The 14,090-nt window shown below is 53.2% G+C and overlaps 1 protein-coding gene across 1 annotated transcript; it reads right to left on the bottom strand.

The window, feature by feature from the left end:
• Positions 1–5,310: 5,310 nt before the first annotated feature.
• Positions 5,311–13,798, bottom strand: Lrfn3 (leucine rich repeat and fibronectin type III domain containing 3). The gene is made up of 3 exons (XM_042668010.1): positions 12,698–13,798; positions 9,931–11,361; positions 5,311–5,946 (listed from the first exon to the last, which is right to left on the bottom strand). The coding sequence occupies exons 2-3, from the start codon at positions 11,343–11,345 to the stop codon at positions 5,481–5,483; spliced, it is 1,881 nt and encodes a 626-aa protein (XP_042523944.1). The 5' UTR covers positions 11,346–11,361; positions 12,698–13,798; the 3' UTR covers positions 5,311–5,480.
• Positions 13,799–14,090: the final 292 nt, after the last annotated feature.

Genomic DNA, 14,090 nt, shown 5'->3' with positions numbered 1-14,090 from the left:
GAGCAGAATAGAGTATCCTGGTTCCAGAGCCCAATTCTAATAAATGAATAAATAAGTTGAAGTTCACTTCTTTGCTTCTGAGGCAAGCCAGCTTCTCTCTGAGCCTTTCTTCAATTTTCTCTCCTCTCCTTGGCTTCCTGCTGTTTGACAGGACTTGAGGTGAAATGGAAGCTCCATAATTCCAAAGGAAAATCCCGAGTCCCAGAGCACGGTGCATTCAGAACCATGGACAGCATCCAACCCCGCGAGCCTGCGCAAAGCTCTGCCAAGCCCCAGGCAATGCACTGATTTCCCAGCAGCCCTAGCGAGCTTTGGGTACCAGAAAACCACCTGCTCCAAGTGCAGCTCTGGGCGATGATTTAACGCCTTTAACCTTCAATCGCCTTCTCTATAAAATGGGGATAATAAAAAGATCTGCCTCCAGGGTGACTGAGGAATATATTATATAATGTGCTTACATTATATATAAAAGCACTTACCACTGAACTCAAAAAGCCTGGACTGTTTGTAAGTCTTCTTGAGTCGGTACAAATAGACACTCACACCCTGCTACACCACTATGGGGGGAAAAGTGGTTCATCCAGGTGCCGGTAGCTCATGCCTGTCATCCTAGCTGCTCAGGAGGCTGAGATCTGAGGATCATGGTTTGAAGCCAGCCCAGGCAGGAAATCTGTGAGACTCTTATCTCCAACGAACCAGCAAAAAGCTGGAAGTGGGGATGTGGCTTAAGTGATAGAGCAACAGCCTTGATGAAAATGCTAAGGAACTTTCATCCAGGCCCTAAGTTCATCCAGGCCTTGCACGTGCATGCATCACACACACACACGCACACACGCACACACATGCACGCTCAATCCACCAGCTCTGACTTCCTCTAGGCTTGCTTCCCCCAGACTTAACAGCTGCGTTTGTGGGTTTTCTAGGGCCGCGGATTCTTCACAGCTTTCTTGGAAAACAGAGGTGCTGACAAGCTTGCCTTCCGGGTGTCTGTGTCACCACTGCCGGGTGTGTGTGTGTGTGTGTGTGTGTGTGTGTGTGTGTGTGGCCCTCCCCGACAGCAGCAGTGCTAGTGAGGATGCCAGGAAATGCTTCTCAGATGCCTTGCGCGAGTGCTCAGATTTTTGGCGGTTCATTGGAGATAAGAGTCTCACAGTCTTCCTGCCTGGCCTGGCCTTGGACCATGATCTTCAGATCTCAGCATCTTGAGTAGCTAGGATAACAGACATGAGCCATCAATGCCTGGCTCAAGTCAGGTTTTAATCCTCATCCTGTTATGTGCTAGCTGTAGAAACCCAGGAACTGGTCCTAGGGTGTTGCTGGGCCTCAGTTGCCTCATCTGGAAAAGAAGTTATTCGTTCACAGAGCTATGGGAACTGGTGGCTTCCATTGGGCCATTTGCCCCCTGGGTTTGCCCCCACACAAGGGAAGGCTAATCGGACACAGTTCCTTTGCAATGGAGGATCCAGGATGGGAGGGCAAGGCCGCATCTCCAGAAAGAAAGAGATGAGGGACCCTGAATTAGTTTCTAACTGCCTTCTTCAGGTTCTGGTAGTTTGCACTCCTTCTCCCCTAGAGCCCTTGCTTCCAGTGGGGACAGCAGGTTGGGGGAGAACTCAAGAAGAAACCTAGCTTTCTGCTGGAGACCTGGGGCGCATGCCTATAATCCCAGCTACTCAGGAGGTTGAGATCTGAGGATCATGGGTCAAAGCCAGCCTAGACAGGAAAAAGAAACTGTGAGATTCTTAGTTCCAATTAACCAGCCAAAAGCTGAAAGTGGAGGTGTGGCTCAAGTGGTAGAACACCCAGCCTTGAGTGAAAAAGCCAAGCAAAAGCATGAGGCCCTGAGTTCAAGCCCCACAGAAGAAAATAAAAAGAAAGGAAGGAAGGAAGGAAGGAAAAGAAAGAAAAGATAGAAAGAAACTCAGTTTTCATTCCACAGCCTCATTTGTGGCTTGCCCTTATGTCCTTGGCTGGATAAATGAGAGCTTGGGAAGGAAGACAAGATGATCCCTTGGCCTTCTGGGAGTAGTTAGGAGTTCCTTCCAGATGGAGGTGGAGATGGTCCAGGGGGAAAACAAGGGCTTGGAAATGCTAAGCTGATGAACTCAGAGTCAGTTCCTGAAGCCCTGGGGAATCCTTGGGAATTCCTGTGCAGAGGAGGGCCAGGTCTGACTTTAGGAAGATTTGGGACTAGAGGAGAAACTGAGTCAGGAACCTAGAGATGGGCTCGCACAATAACCCACATGACTGTCAGAGGCCACCACTGGATGAGGAGGGGCCAGAAAAGAGAGCAAAGGGTTTGAGGGGCCTTTGCAGCAGCCTGGAGGGGGTCCTCTGAACTGGGATCTGAGAGGAGGGGATCCTTAGGGAATCCCAGTTGGGAGACAGGAGCAGAAGAGGGAAACTGAGGTATCAAGAGCAAGTAGGAAGCAAGTAGAGAAGGAAGAGGGGATCCGATCTTAACCTTGGGGCCAGAAGCTGGAAAGGAACTTCTCACACAGAATTTGTTGTTGTATCCAGAGGGCTGGGGAGTGTGAAGTGTACCCCAGGGGTTCTCCTGAGTAGAAGCCAGAAGAAATCCACAAGAAAATCCTTTGAAGTCTCACATTTTATACCCTGAATTCTTGCCACATTGGCATTCACCTCCAGCAGCCTATGTTCGCAAGTTCTCACAGGAAAAGATTTTTCAAGTACTTACCCCTGACATCTGGTAAGCTGCCTTTCTGGCCTCTTCTCTTCCCCACCCCCACCTCCACAGAGAAAATTCTCAAGATGCAAATAAAACTCTTGCCATGCGCTGGTAGCTCACACATGTTATCCTAGCTATTCAGGAGGCTGAGATCTGAGGATCGCAGTTCAAAGCCAGCCTGGGCAGGAAAGTCCATGAGACTCTTATCTTTGATCAAGCACAGAAAAAAGCTGGAAGTGGTGCTGTGGCTCAAGTGGTAGAGCACCAGCCTTGAGCTAAAAGGAGCTCAGGGAGAGCACCCAGGCCCAGAGTTTGAACCCCAGGACCACCACCACCAACAACAAAATGAAGAAAACTCTTAAATTCATCCCTTTGTATTGGGAAAACCCTCATCAAGGTCCTGTACTTAAAGATGTTTGTCCCCAAGCATTTAAGGTTGTTTTTGAGCCTGCTCACTCGTGTGTGTGTGTGTGTGTGTGTGTTTCTTGAACTCAGGGCCTAGGCACCATCCCTGAGCTTTTGTGGTCAAAGTTAGCAGCTCCACTACCAGTTTTCTGGTGGATAATTGGAGAGTCTCAGAGACTTTCCTGCCTGGCCTGGCTTTGAACCATGATCCTCAGATCTCAGTCTCTTGAGCAGCTAGGATGACAGGCATGAGTAGCAATTGGTAGGTTGTAGCTCCCTCGATAGCTCCCACTTCTTAGATCTCATTTCCCAAGTCCCTGACCACCTCACGTGAGCTCAGCCACCCATAGGTACCAACCATATAAGCTGCTGGGGGCTGGAGAGCCAGACCATACCTCTGAGTCTCTGACTGTACATTTCCAAGGCCACGAGTCACCATAAAACCTGGCAGAATCTAGGACCTGACATCCCACCAGGACAAGGGGTATGTGTGTGAATAGTGAAGAATAGCCAGTCTGGTCTTGGGCACTCTTCATTCTGCTCCTCACCCCAGCATCAACCCCGGGTGCTGACAACCCCCAGGTACCCCTCCCTTTCCCTCAATGCCAGTTGGATCTGACACCATAGAAGCTCAAAGTTGTAAGATTCCCGATCATTTTCCTGGAACTCTAACATTTCCAAGACAAGGGTCTGAACCAGGCTTGAGCCACAGGGCCCATGGTCCCTGTCTAGTATTGAGGTTTGAATTTAGGGCCTTGCCTATACTAGGCAAGGCGCTCTGTCACTTCAGCCACATCTCCAACCCTTTTGGCTCTGGTTTATTTTTCAGATAGGGTCTTGTGCTTTTTTCCCAGGCCTGCCTTGGGCCATGATCCTCCTGTCTTTGCCTCCCAAGTAGCAGGGGTTACAGCTGATGGCTGTCACACCCAGCTCAGGATTTAATTTTGGGGAAGAAAGAGTTTCACTTTTTTTTGGGGGGGGGGCGGGTAGGGGTTGGGCTCAAACAATGATCCTCCCATCTGTGCCTCCTGAGTAACTGGGATTACAGGTGTGAGCCACCACAGTTGGCTGCCTGTCCACACTTTATTACTCACAAATTATCTGACTGTGACTCTGTCCCCGTGGACTACTATACTACTATTCTTGCTGGGGAAATTACACTGTTCAGACTATGTAGCACCATAATTACTGGGTCTAAATTGCTTGGTGTCTTTCCTCCTCCTTCCCCTTTTGTGCTGCTGTTTGTCTTTTTTTTTTTTGGTAGCTGTCCCTGAGCTCTTTTGCTCAAGGCTAGCACTCTACCACTTTGGGCCATAGCTCCATTTCTGGTTTTCTAGTGATTTGTTGGAGATGAGGCTCACGGACTTTCTTACCCCATCTGGCTTTGAACTGTGATCCTCCGATCTCAGCCTCCTGGATAGCTAGGATGACAGGTGTGAGCCACCAGAACCTGGATTCTAGGAGCTTTTGCTTCCAAGTCCCAGTGGTTGGGACTTGGGACCCCCGGTGAGGTTCACTCATTGGCCCTGCAACTCCATAGCTGGTCTAGCCAGCTTCCTGAATATGTCACCTGCTCCCTTCTTTCTTCCCCTCAGCCTTGCACAGATCCAAGGGCATCTTCCCCACTCCTGCAGCCCTGGCCTCTCCTAGGGCTTTTCAACTTCAGTCTCCTTCTCTCATCCAACTTTCTCAAACAGCCATAGAGGAGATCTTCCTAACAGCCCAAACCTGACCCTCACCTTTCCCTGCAGAGAATTCACCATAGCCAGAGTCTGAACTCCTTAGCTTGGAGGTACAGGATGCTTCCCCTTTTCCCCTCACTTCATCTGTACCATAACAACCCCCTCTCCAGGACCTGGAACAGCTCTCTGCTCTTTGCCTAATTATCTTAAACCAGGTGGCTCCTCTTCTTCTTCCAGGGAGTCTTCCCTGACTGGGCCTGCCCTACAGTCCCCGAGGTTTCCTCCATGACTGTGTCTCTGTCCTCTCTGGGTATCACTATCTGAAGACCTGACTGTCACTCACAGGGTCACTGCAGAGGTGCCCAGCACAGCGCATGCCCAGGTGGCCACACTAGGAAAGTCTGATGACCATCTTCATCTTTCACCCCAGAGACTGAGGGGTGGTCTCTTCTCAGAGAAACCAGTCCCAGACCCCAGACCCCTGTACCACTCCCCAAACCCGACAGACAAAAGAGACAAGGCCTAGGCCCAAGCTTAGAAAAATAGGACTTTCTTGTTGTGCCCTGGTGCCCCGGAAGCCCTCCCCATCCGAGTTTTTAAAAACCGTGAGCAATTTTGGTGAGTCTGAGGCTAGGTCCCTCGTGGGATCCGAGTCCTGCTGTCCGTGTGGGGGCCAAAGCCAGCCAGCAGAGATGGCTGCCCAGCTAGGGTCCCGCAGGTTCCTGGCTGGACCCCCAGGGCTCGCAATCCAGCTGGACCACCGTGTGGGCCCTGGGTGCAGTGGGCTCAGAAGTGGGCACCGCTGGCGTGGGGCCTAGGGCGCCATTGGTCTGTGAGCAAACACTGCTGACCGGTGCGGTGGTCTTGGCCTTGCCGGGGGGCTGGCCCCCGTGCACCTTGTAGCGCATGAGCAGCACGAAGATGAAGACCAGGACAGAGGCCACGATGACGCCCCCCAAGGCGATGATCATGGTGCCCCCCAAGAAAGGCGCGTGTGGGGCCCCGCAGGGCCGTAGAGCAGGCTCGGTGGAGAAGCGGGCACAGCCCACGGGCCGCGTGGCCGTCAGCCCAGTGGCTCCGTCCTCATACACTGCTAATACACACAAATCATAGGTCCGGCCTGACGCCAAGTCAGTCAGCAAAAAGGAGCGGCTGTCCGCTGGGATCATCCTAGAAGACAAGCAAGGGGGGAGGGGTCAGATCTCCAAGGTGTCCAGCACCCACCTTCTGCTCCCCTACCCAACACCCCACAGGCCCAGATTCCTGCCAGCCCACTGAGTGCCCACCAGCCAGCTCCCCAATTTCCTTTGTTTGGACACCCCTCCAGCCACCTGACAGATGCCCCTCAGGTCTGTGAGCTAACTCCACTCTAGCTCTAACTTCTCTTCGGCCCCAGCTTGCTACCAAAGACTCCAGTGGGCCAGATGCTTCCTTCCTTTTTTTCCATTTTGTTGGTTGTGGGATTTGAACACTGGGCCTGGGTGCTGTCCCTCAGCACTTCAGCTCAAGGATAGTGCTCTACCACTTGAGCCACAGCACCGGTTTTCTGAGTCGGTTTTTTGAGCCAATTTTCTGAGTGGCTTATTGGAGATAAGAATTTCATAAACTTGGGGCTGGGAAGGTGGCTCAGTGGTAGAGTGCTTGCTTTGCATGCCTGAGGCCCTGGGTTCGATTCTTCAACACCACATAAGCAAAATGAAAAAAGCCGGAAGTGGCGCTATGGCTCAAGTGGTAGAGCGCTAGCCTTGAGCTGAAGAGCTGAGGAACAACGCCCAGGCCCAGAGTTCAGACCCCACGACCGGACCCAAAAAAAAAAAAAGAATTTCGTAGACTTTCCTGCCTGGGCTGGCTTTGAACCTTGATCCTCAGATTTCAGCCTCCTGAATAGCTAGGATTACCAGAGCCCGGCTCAGATGCTTCCTTTCTCTGTAGCACTTCCTGTGTCCTTCTACTCATGTTTTATTTATTTGTCCCCAACTGCCTATCTCCATTCCACCCCTCCCCCCCCCCCCCCCCCCCCCGCCATTTTAGTGTGTGTGCTGATACTGGGGCTTGAATTCAGGGTCTGAGTACTGTCCTTAGCTTTTTTGTTTAAGTCTGGTGCTCCACTACTTGAGCACCACCTCTACCACATCTCTACTTCTGTTTTTTTTGGTGATTCATTGGATTCTCTCAGACTTTCTTACTTAGGCTGGTTTCAAACCACAGTCTCCAGATCTCAGCTTACTGAGTAGCTAGCATTAGAGGTGTGAGCCCCCAGTGCCCAGCCTCAATTTTAAATTTTATATGTTTTTGGTAATGAGTCCCTGAGCTCTTTCACTAAAAGCTAGCAGTTGTGAGCCACCAGCACCTATTTTTTTTTTTTTTTTTTTGTATTTTTGCCAGTCCTGGGGCTTGAACTTGGCTTGGGTAGTGTCCCCTGAGCTTTTTTTGCTCAAGGTAAGCACTTTACCACTTGAGCCACAGCGCCACTTCTGGTTTTCTGAGTGGTTTATTGGAGATAAGAGTCTCACAGACTTTACTGCCCAAGCTGGCTTTGAACTGCAATCCTCAGATCTCAGCCTCCTGAGTAGCTAGGATTACAAGCATGAGCCACCAGCACCTGGTTCTGCAGCACCCAGCTTTTCTAGCTTGTTTTGGAAACAGTATTTTGTGCTCTTGCCCAAGCTGGCTCAGAACAGTGATCCTCCTACTTCCACCTCCTGAGAAGCTGGGATTGCATGGTGTACCACCATGGTCCAACTCTTTCTGTCCAATTTTGCTGTAGGCCTGTCTGACTCCTCCTTAACCCTTGTCTCTGTTCCTCCTATTCTACCCACATCCCTTCCAAGCAGTTTTTTTCCTTCTCTCTCTCTCTCTCCCTCTCCCTCCTCCTCTCCCTCTCTCTGTCTCTCTCTTTTTTTTTTTTTGGTCTGGTCGTGGGCCTGAACTCTGGGCCTGGGCACTGTCCCTCAGCTCTTCAGCTCAGGGCTAGCGCTCTATCACTTGAGCCACAGCACCACTTCCGGCTTTTTTTCTTTTTGCTAATGTGGTGCTGAGGAATCAAACCCAGGGCCTCATGCATGCAAGGCAAGCGCTCTACCACTGAGCCATCTTCCCAGCCCCTCTCTCTTCTTTCTTGTGGTAGTCCTGGGACTTGTGTACTCAAGGCCTGGGTGCTGTCCCTGAGCTTCTTTTGCTCAAGGCTATCACTTGAACCACAGCGCCAGTTCCAGCTTTTTCTGTGTATGTGGTACTGAGGAATCGAACCCAGGGTTTCATGCATGCTAGGCAAGCATTCTACCACTAAGCCACATTCCTAACCCTCAACCAAGCAGTTTGTAATCTCACTTCCAATCTTTCTCCCAATTTCCCTCTGGATCCCATTTGACTCCTTTCCAGACTTTTAATTTCCCTTGTCCAGCAGGCTGATTCTCCTTTAGTGTACAGCTAGAATTCTCTAATCTAACCACCCAATTCCCCTTTCCCAGTAGTCTGATTTCCCTCTAACCTGCCAATGTATTTCCCTCTTGTCTCATTGCCTTAATATTATCATCTCTGTAGTCTTGTTTCTCCAGCAAATTCTGCCATCTGAATCACCACTGAGGATTTCTTTCTCTCTGTTACCTTATTTCTTTCCAGCTCAGTCATGTAATTCCCTTTTTATCTTTGTTACCCCGGTTTCTATTTATCCTAACTTTTCCTGTTACTCCCACCAGATTTCCTTCTGGTGCACTGGAGATTTAACTTGTTTTAGAATCTGTTTGTTGGGATTTTTCCTCTTTTTCTCCCTCCCTCCCTCCATCCCTCCCTCTCTCCCTCCCTTCCTTCCTTCCTTCCTTCCTTGTGGGGCCTGAACTCTGGACTTGGGCGCTGTCTCTTAGCTCTTCAACTTGAGACACAGCACCACTTCGGGCTTTTTCTGCTTATGTGGTGCTGAGGAATCGAACCCAGGGCCTCATGCATGCAAGGCAAGCACTCTACCACTGAGCTACCTTCCCAGCCCCTTTTTTTCTATTTCTATTTCTACTTCTATTTTATTTTATTTTTAGTGCTGGTCCTGGGGCTTGAATTCAGAGCCTGGGCACTACTGCTAAACTTTTTCACTCAAGGCTGGCACTGTGCTACTTGAGCCACAGCTCCACTTCTGTTTTTTTTTTTTTTTTTGGTGAACAATTGAAGATAAAACAGTTTCACACACTTTTCTGACTGGGCTGGCTTTGAACTGGGATCCCTAGATCTCAGGTGCCTGAGTAGCTAAGATTACAGGTGTGAGCCACGAGCACACATCTTGATTTCTTTTTACCTTGGCTATCAGGTATTTTTAATCCATTCTGTCCACCTCTGGCTATCCTTCCCTCCCTCCCTCCCTCCCTCTCTTCCTTCCTTCCTTCCTTCCTTTCCTTCCTTCCTCTCTCTCTCTCTCTCTCTCTCCCCTCTCTCCTCTCTCTCTCTCTTTCTTTCTTTCTTTCTCGTCAATTGTGGAGCCTGAACTCAGGGCTCAAGGCTAGTGTTCTACCACTTTGTGCCACAGTATCACTTCGATTTCTTTCTTTTCTGTGCTGGTCCTGGGGCTTGAACTTAGGGCTTGGATTTTTTTTTTGGAGCGGAGGGGATTGTGGGGCTTGAACTCAGGGCCTGGCACTGTCCCTAAGCTCTTTTGCTCAAGGATAGTGCTCTACCACTTTGAGCCACAACTCCACTTCCAGTATTATAGTGGTTAATTGGAGTTAAGAGTCTGATGGACTTTCCTGCCTGGGCTCGGCTTTGAACTATGTTCCTCATATCTCAGCCTTCTGAGTAGCTAGGATGAGCCACCAGCACCTGGCTTGCCTGTTCATTTTTTAATTTTTTTTGCCAGTCTTAAGGCTTGAACTCAGGGCTTGGGCACTGTCTCTGAGCTGCTTTTGCTCAAGGCTAGCACTCTACCATTTGGGCTACAGTACCATTTTTCGAACCCAGGGCTTCATGAATATTAGGCAAGCACTCTACCACTAAACTACATTCCCAGCCCTGCCTGACTTTGTTTGTTAACCTGTGTGGTTTGATTTCGTTGGCACTCCCTGACCTTTCTCAGCTGTGCTTCGGGTCTGGGGAGTTCACAGGTGTACCCCCAGCCCTTTGCTACTTGACTTCCCCTCCGAGCTACCCCACCCCCACCCCTGCCCTCCGCACCTGTAGACAAGGATGTCATCCGCCGAGCTGTTGTACTGGATCTGATACATGCGGATGCCCGGGATGGGCCTCTGATCCGGCCACTGCACTAGAGCCGCGGTGGCCCCGTGCTCAGTCACCTGGACGCCGCGGTCAGTAGGCGGCACGGTGTCGGCCACCTTCGCCGAGGCAGAGGCGGCGGACGGCGGGGTGAGGGCATCAGGATCCCCGTCCCGCGGGGGGTCGCAGCTGGTGCTATTGGCTAGCTGAGGGGGTGGAGGGGGCCCCACGGTCAGCTCCACAGCCGCTGTGGCCTCACCAGCCGCATTGGCAGCAATGCAGGTGAACACACCGCCATCGCCCGGTTCGGTGACTAGCAGCTCCAGCGTTCCATTAGGGAAGGCCCGGGCCCGGCTGGAGTTGCCCAGCAAGCGGCCTTGGGGTGACACCCATCGTACTCGGGGCTCTGGATCCCCAACTGCCCGGCAGCGCAGGGCAGCTGGCCGGCCTGCGGGTACAGCCAGAGGGGGCGATCGGTGGGTCACTACGGGGGGTTCACATACAAATTCTTCCTCTCCCACTGCCCAGAAGTAGCGGCCTCCCAGAGCCGGGGGCGAGGCACAAGCTTCGAGATCGTCCTCCCGGGCCAGGCGCCGCAGCCACACCAACTCACAATTGCAGTGGAGAGGGTTGCCACCAAAGGCCAGCACTAGGGCCGAGGCCGGTGAACCCCGGGGCCTGGCCAGCAAGGGTAGACGTGAGAAGAGAGGATCCGGCGGGATGGTGGTCAAACGATTAGAGGTCATGTCCAGCCGGGCCAGCTTGTGGAGGCGGGAAAAGGCTCCAGCAGGCACGGAAGCCAACAGATTATGATCGAGGCCCAACGTATTGACGTTGCCCAGGCGGCCCAAAGCCTCCCAAGGTAGCTGTTCCAGGTTGTTGTAAGAAAGATCGAGATCCTCCAGCGTCTCAGCGCAGTCGTCCAAGGCACCAGCCGCCAGGGCTGCCAACTGATTGTTGCTCAGGATGAGGTGGCGCAAGTTAACCAGGCCACGCAGCTGCCCCTCGCCCAGCGAGGTCAGCCGGTTCCCATCTAAGTGCAGAGCGCGCAGGGCCCGGAGATCGGCGAAGGCACCGGCTGCCACATGGCGGATGGTGTTTCGGGACAGGCTCAGGTGGAGCAGGCCCGTCATGTTGGCCAAATCTCGGCGCCGGACTGAGGCGATGAAGTTGTCCGCTAGGCGCAGCTCGGCTGCCCGGCGATCCAGGGTGGGAGGCACGAACAGGAGGCCTGCCCCTGGACACAGCACGCTTAAGGGCAGCGACTGGGTCTGGCAACGGCAGCGGCGGGGACACGGGCTGGATGTGGCTGGCTGAGGTGGAGCTGAGGCAGGGGCCAGCGGGAGCAGGCAAAGAAGCAATGGAAAGACGGCCATCGCGGGCAGGGGTGGCCTACAGGGAAGAGGGAAGGTGTTTAGGGCTGGTTGAGGCCAGAGAGGGAGGCCCCATAGAAGGTTCGGGTGGCCTGAGACCCTGTGAAAAGATGCTAAGGACAGAAGGCCCTGTCTGAAGTCAGGAGAGGAGAGGTGGTCACATATGGATTTTGCTTTGGTACTGTTCCTGGGGCTTGAACTCAGGGCCTGGGCGCTACCCCTGAGCTTTTCTTCTCAAGGCAAATGTTCTCCCACTTGAGCCACAGCTCCACTTCTGGCTTTTGAGTGGTTATTTGGAGATATGAGTCTCACAGACTGTATTGCTCAGGCTGGCTTTGAGCTGTGATCTTCAGATCTCAGCCTCCTGAGTAGCTAGGATGACAGGCGTGAGCCACTGGTGCCTGGCTCAGAGAAGATAATCTAATACTCAGATGTGTCATGAAGTCCCAGAGGGAACAGAATGAGCCAGTAAGTGGGAAGGGAAGTAGCTAAAGATGGGCACAGATGGGCAGAAAATAGAAGGGCTGTCCGGGTGGGCCCTGGTGGCTCACACCTGTCATCCTAGCTACTCAGGAGGCTGAGATCTGGTTGATTGCAGTTCCAAGCCAGCCTAGTCTGCTCACAGACTGGGATTATCTCCGATGATCCACAAAGAAAAGAAAAAAAGCCAGAAGAGGTGTGGCTCAAGTGGTAGAGTGCCAGCCTTAAGCAAAAAAGCTAGAGGACAGTGACCAGGCCCTGAGTTCAAGCCCCAGTATTGAAAACAAAAGGAAAAAAAAAAAAGAGGTGGCCAGACCTGGTCAAGAGAAAAGACAATATGAGAAGCACTGAGAGATCAGGACAGCTGGGGAGGATACAGGGTGTGGAGAGAAGGAGAAACGGCAGAAGCGATCAGAAGAACAATGAGCCAGAGGAGAGGAAAGGCTGGAGACGGTCAGATGGCTGTGGACAGGGGTAAAAGGAGGGCAACAGAGACGGAAGGTGGAAGATGTTCTAAGAGGGAGAATGTGGACAGAGACGGCGGCAGGGAGGGGAAGGTGGGAAAAGGGCAGCAGAGGACAGGGGTGGACGAGAGCGATGACTGAGGGGATGGATGGCAAGAAGCAGCAAGGGGTGGTGGTGTCAGAGACCTGGAGAGGACATGAAGTGGGAGATTGAAGAGGTCAGAGAAAGCCCGAGCCGGCCACCTATCCCAAGGGCTAGAGGCACGCCCCTTGGGGAGTGTCTTTTTCTAGGGGAAACCCCAAGAGTGCCGAAGAGAACCTGGCCCTCATCTTACCTTCACCTCCACCCCCAGCCGCAAAGCTCCTCCCCAACCCCTCCCCACCTCCATGGAGGTCTCACAATGGCCTTACCTGAGTTGGAAGCCACCCTGGGGGGAGCAGAGTCCTCAGGCTCCGAGGGGGTCAGAGGTCAGGGCTCTGTGGCCAGCCGGGGACATCAGAACCGCCCTTCCTCATCCCCAAAGCCTCTGCGGAGGGAGTGTAGTGTCTTGCTTAAAAATCTGTGGTCACGGAGTCTCCAGATTCTGATACTTAGGGTTCCAGGCTTCCAACTGTGGGATCCTCTAAGGGTCCAGTTTGAGATAGCCAGGTCCTAGTTTGGGTTATTCAGGGTCAAATCTCCCCAGCTTCAGTCTTGCAATGTCCAGAAACCAAAAAAGGGAAATTGAAGGTATGAGTCCCAAGTCCAATCCTGCGATTTGATAATTGGGACTCTGCGTTCAGATATTGGGGTGCTCAATCAAAATGTGGAGGTCTCTAGCTGCAGATTTGGGTCTGCAGCTAGGACTTCTCTGGTCCACATTTAGGTGAAGGCCCCCTTGGAAGTCCTGCATTCAGATCTTGGAATCTGAGGCCTAAATCTCAGGGTTCAGTTGCCAAAGAGTGGGTTTCCAGGGTATAGATTTGGAAATCAAGTCCCAGATTCCAAGGTGCCAAGCCAGGCTGAGAATTCAGAGTTCAGCTCCAAATCTGGGTAGGGGGTCAACTCAGGTATCATCAAATCCTGGGGTTCCAGCTCCAAATCTTGGGGTCCACGCTGTCAATAATGGAATTCGGTTGCCAAATCTTGGGGAGGGGGCAGGGTAGAGGGAGTCCTATGGGCTGATGTCGAGATTCTAACCCCAGACACTGACTGGGGTTCAGGGTCCGGGTCTTGGTGGGGAGGGAGGGTCCCAACAGCAGGATCTCAGGGTGGCTTGGCTGGTCTCGGGTCAGGCTTCTCAGGCTGGTCCAGATCTCTTCATCCAATCTCGGGGTGCAAGACCCTGATGTCGAGGTGCAAGGCCCAACGCGGCTGGCTTCCCTGGCCGTGGCGGAGGAGGGGCCTAGCTCAGAAAGGAGGAGAGGGGGGATCCGAGGCGGCGGTGGGCAGAGGGAAGGGCACACGGGCCGGCGCCAGGCCCGGGTGGGGCGAGGCCTGGGCGCGGGTGGATGGATGGATGGACGGATGGAAGGACGGACGGACGGACGGAAGGATGGATGGATGGACAGACGGACTGTCAGACACGCACACGCGGGCGGGATGGGGGCACCGCAGCGCAGGTGGGGCCGGCGGGGCGGGGGGGGGGGGGGCGCAGGGGGAGGGGCCGCGCGCGGAGACCCCTCCCCCGCCGGGGCCGGGGCGGGGAAGCCGGGGCGGGCCGGGAGCCGGGGCGGGCGGACCGGGCGCCGGTGCTCCCGCGGCCTCCTCGCCGGGAACCCTGGGCCACGCGCGTGCGCGCACGCGCCGCGCCGGCGCGCGCGC

This window comes from Dipodomys spectabilis, unplaced genomic scaffold, assembly GCF_019054845.1.
Source record: "Dipodomys spectabilis isolate Male_0828 unplaced genomic scaffold, ASM1905484v1 ptg000422l, whole genome shotgun sequence".
Taxonomy (NCBI): Eukaryota; Metazoa; Chordata; class Mammalia; order Rodentia; family Heteromyidae; genus Dipodomys; species Dipodomys spectabilis.
This window is presented reverse-complemented; position numbering and strand designations above follow the sequence as displayed.

Excerpts from the sequence above, each read along its gene's own strand:
- Lrfn3 (XM_042668010.1), bottom strand. The coding sequence starts at position 11,345 with ATGGCCGTCTTTCCATTGCTTCTTTGCCTGCTCCCGCTGGCCCCTGCC. Across the intron at positions 5,947-9,930 it reads GATGACATCCTTGTCTACAG|GATGATCCCAGCGGACAGCC; the intron begins GTGCGGAGGGCA and ends CTTGTCTTCTAG.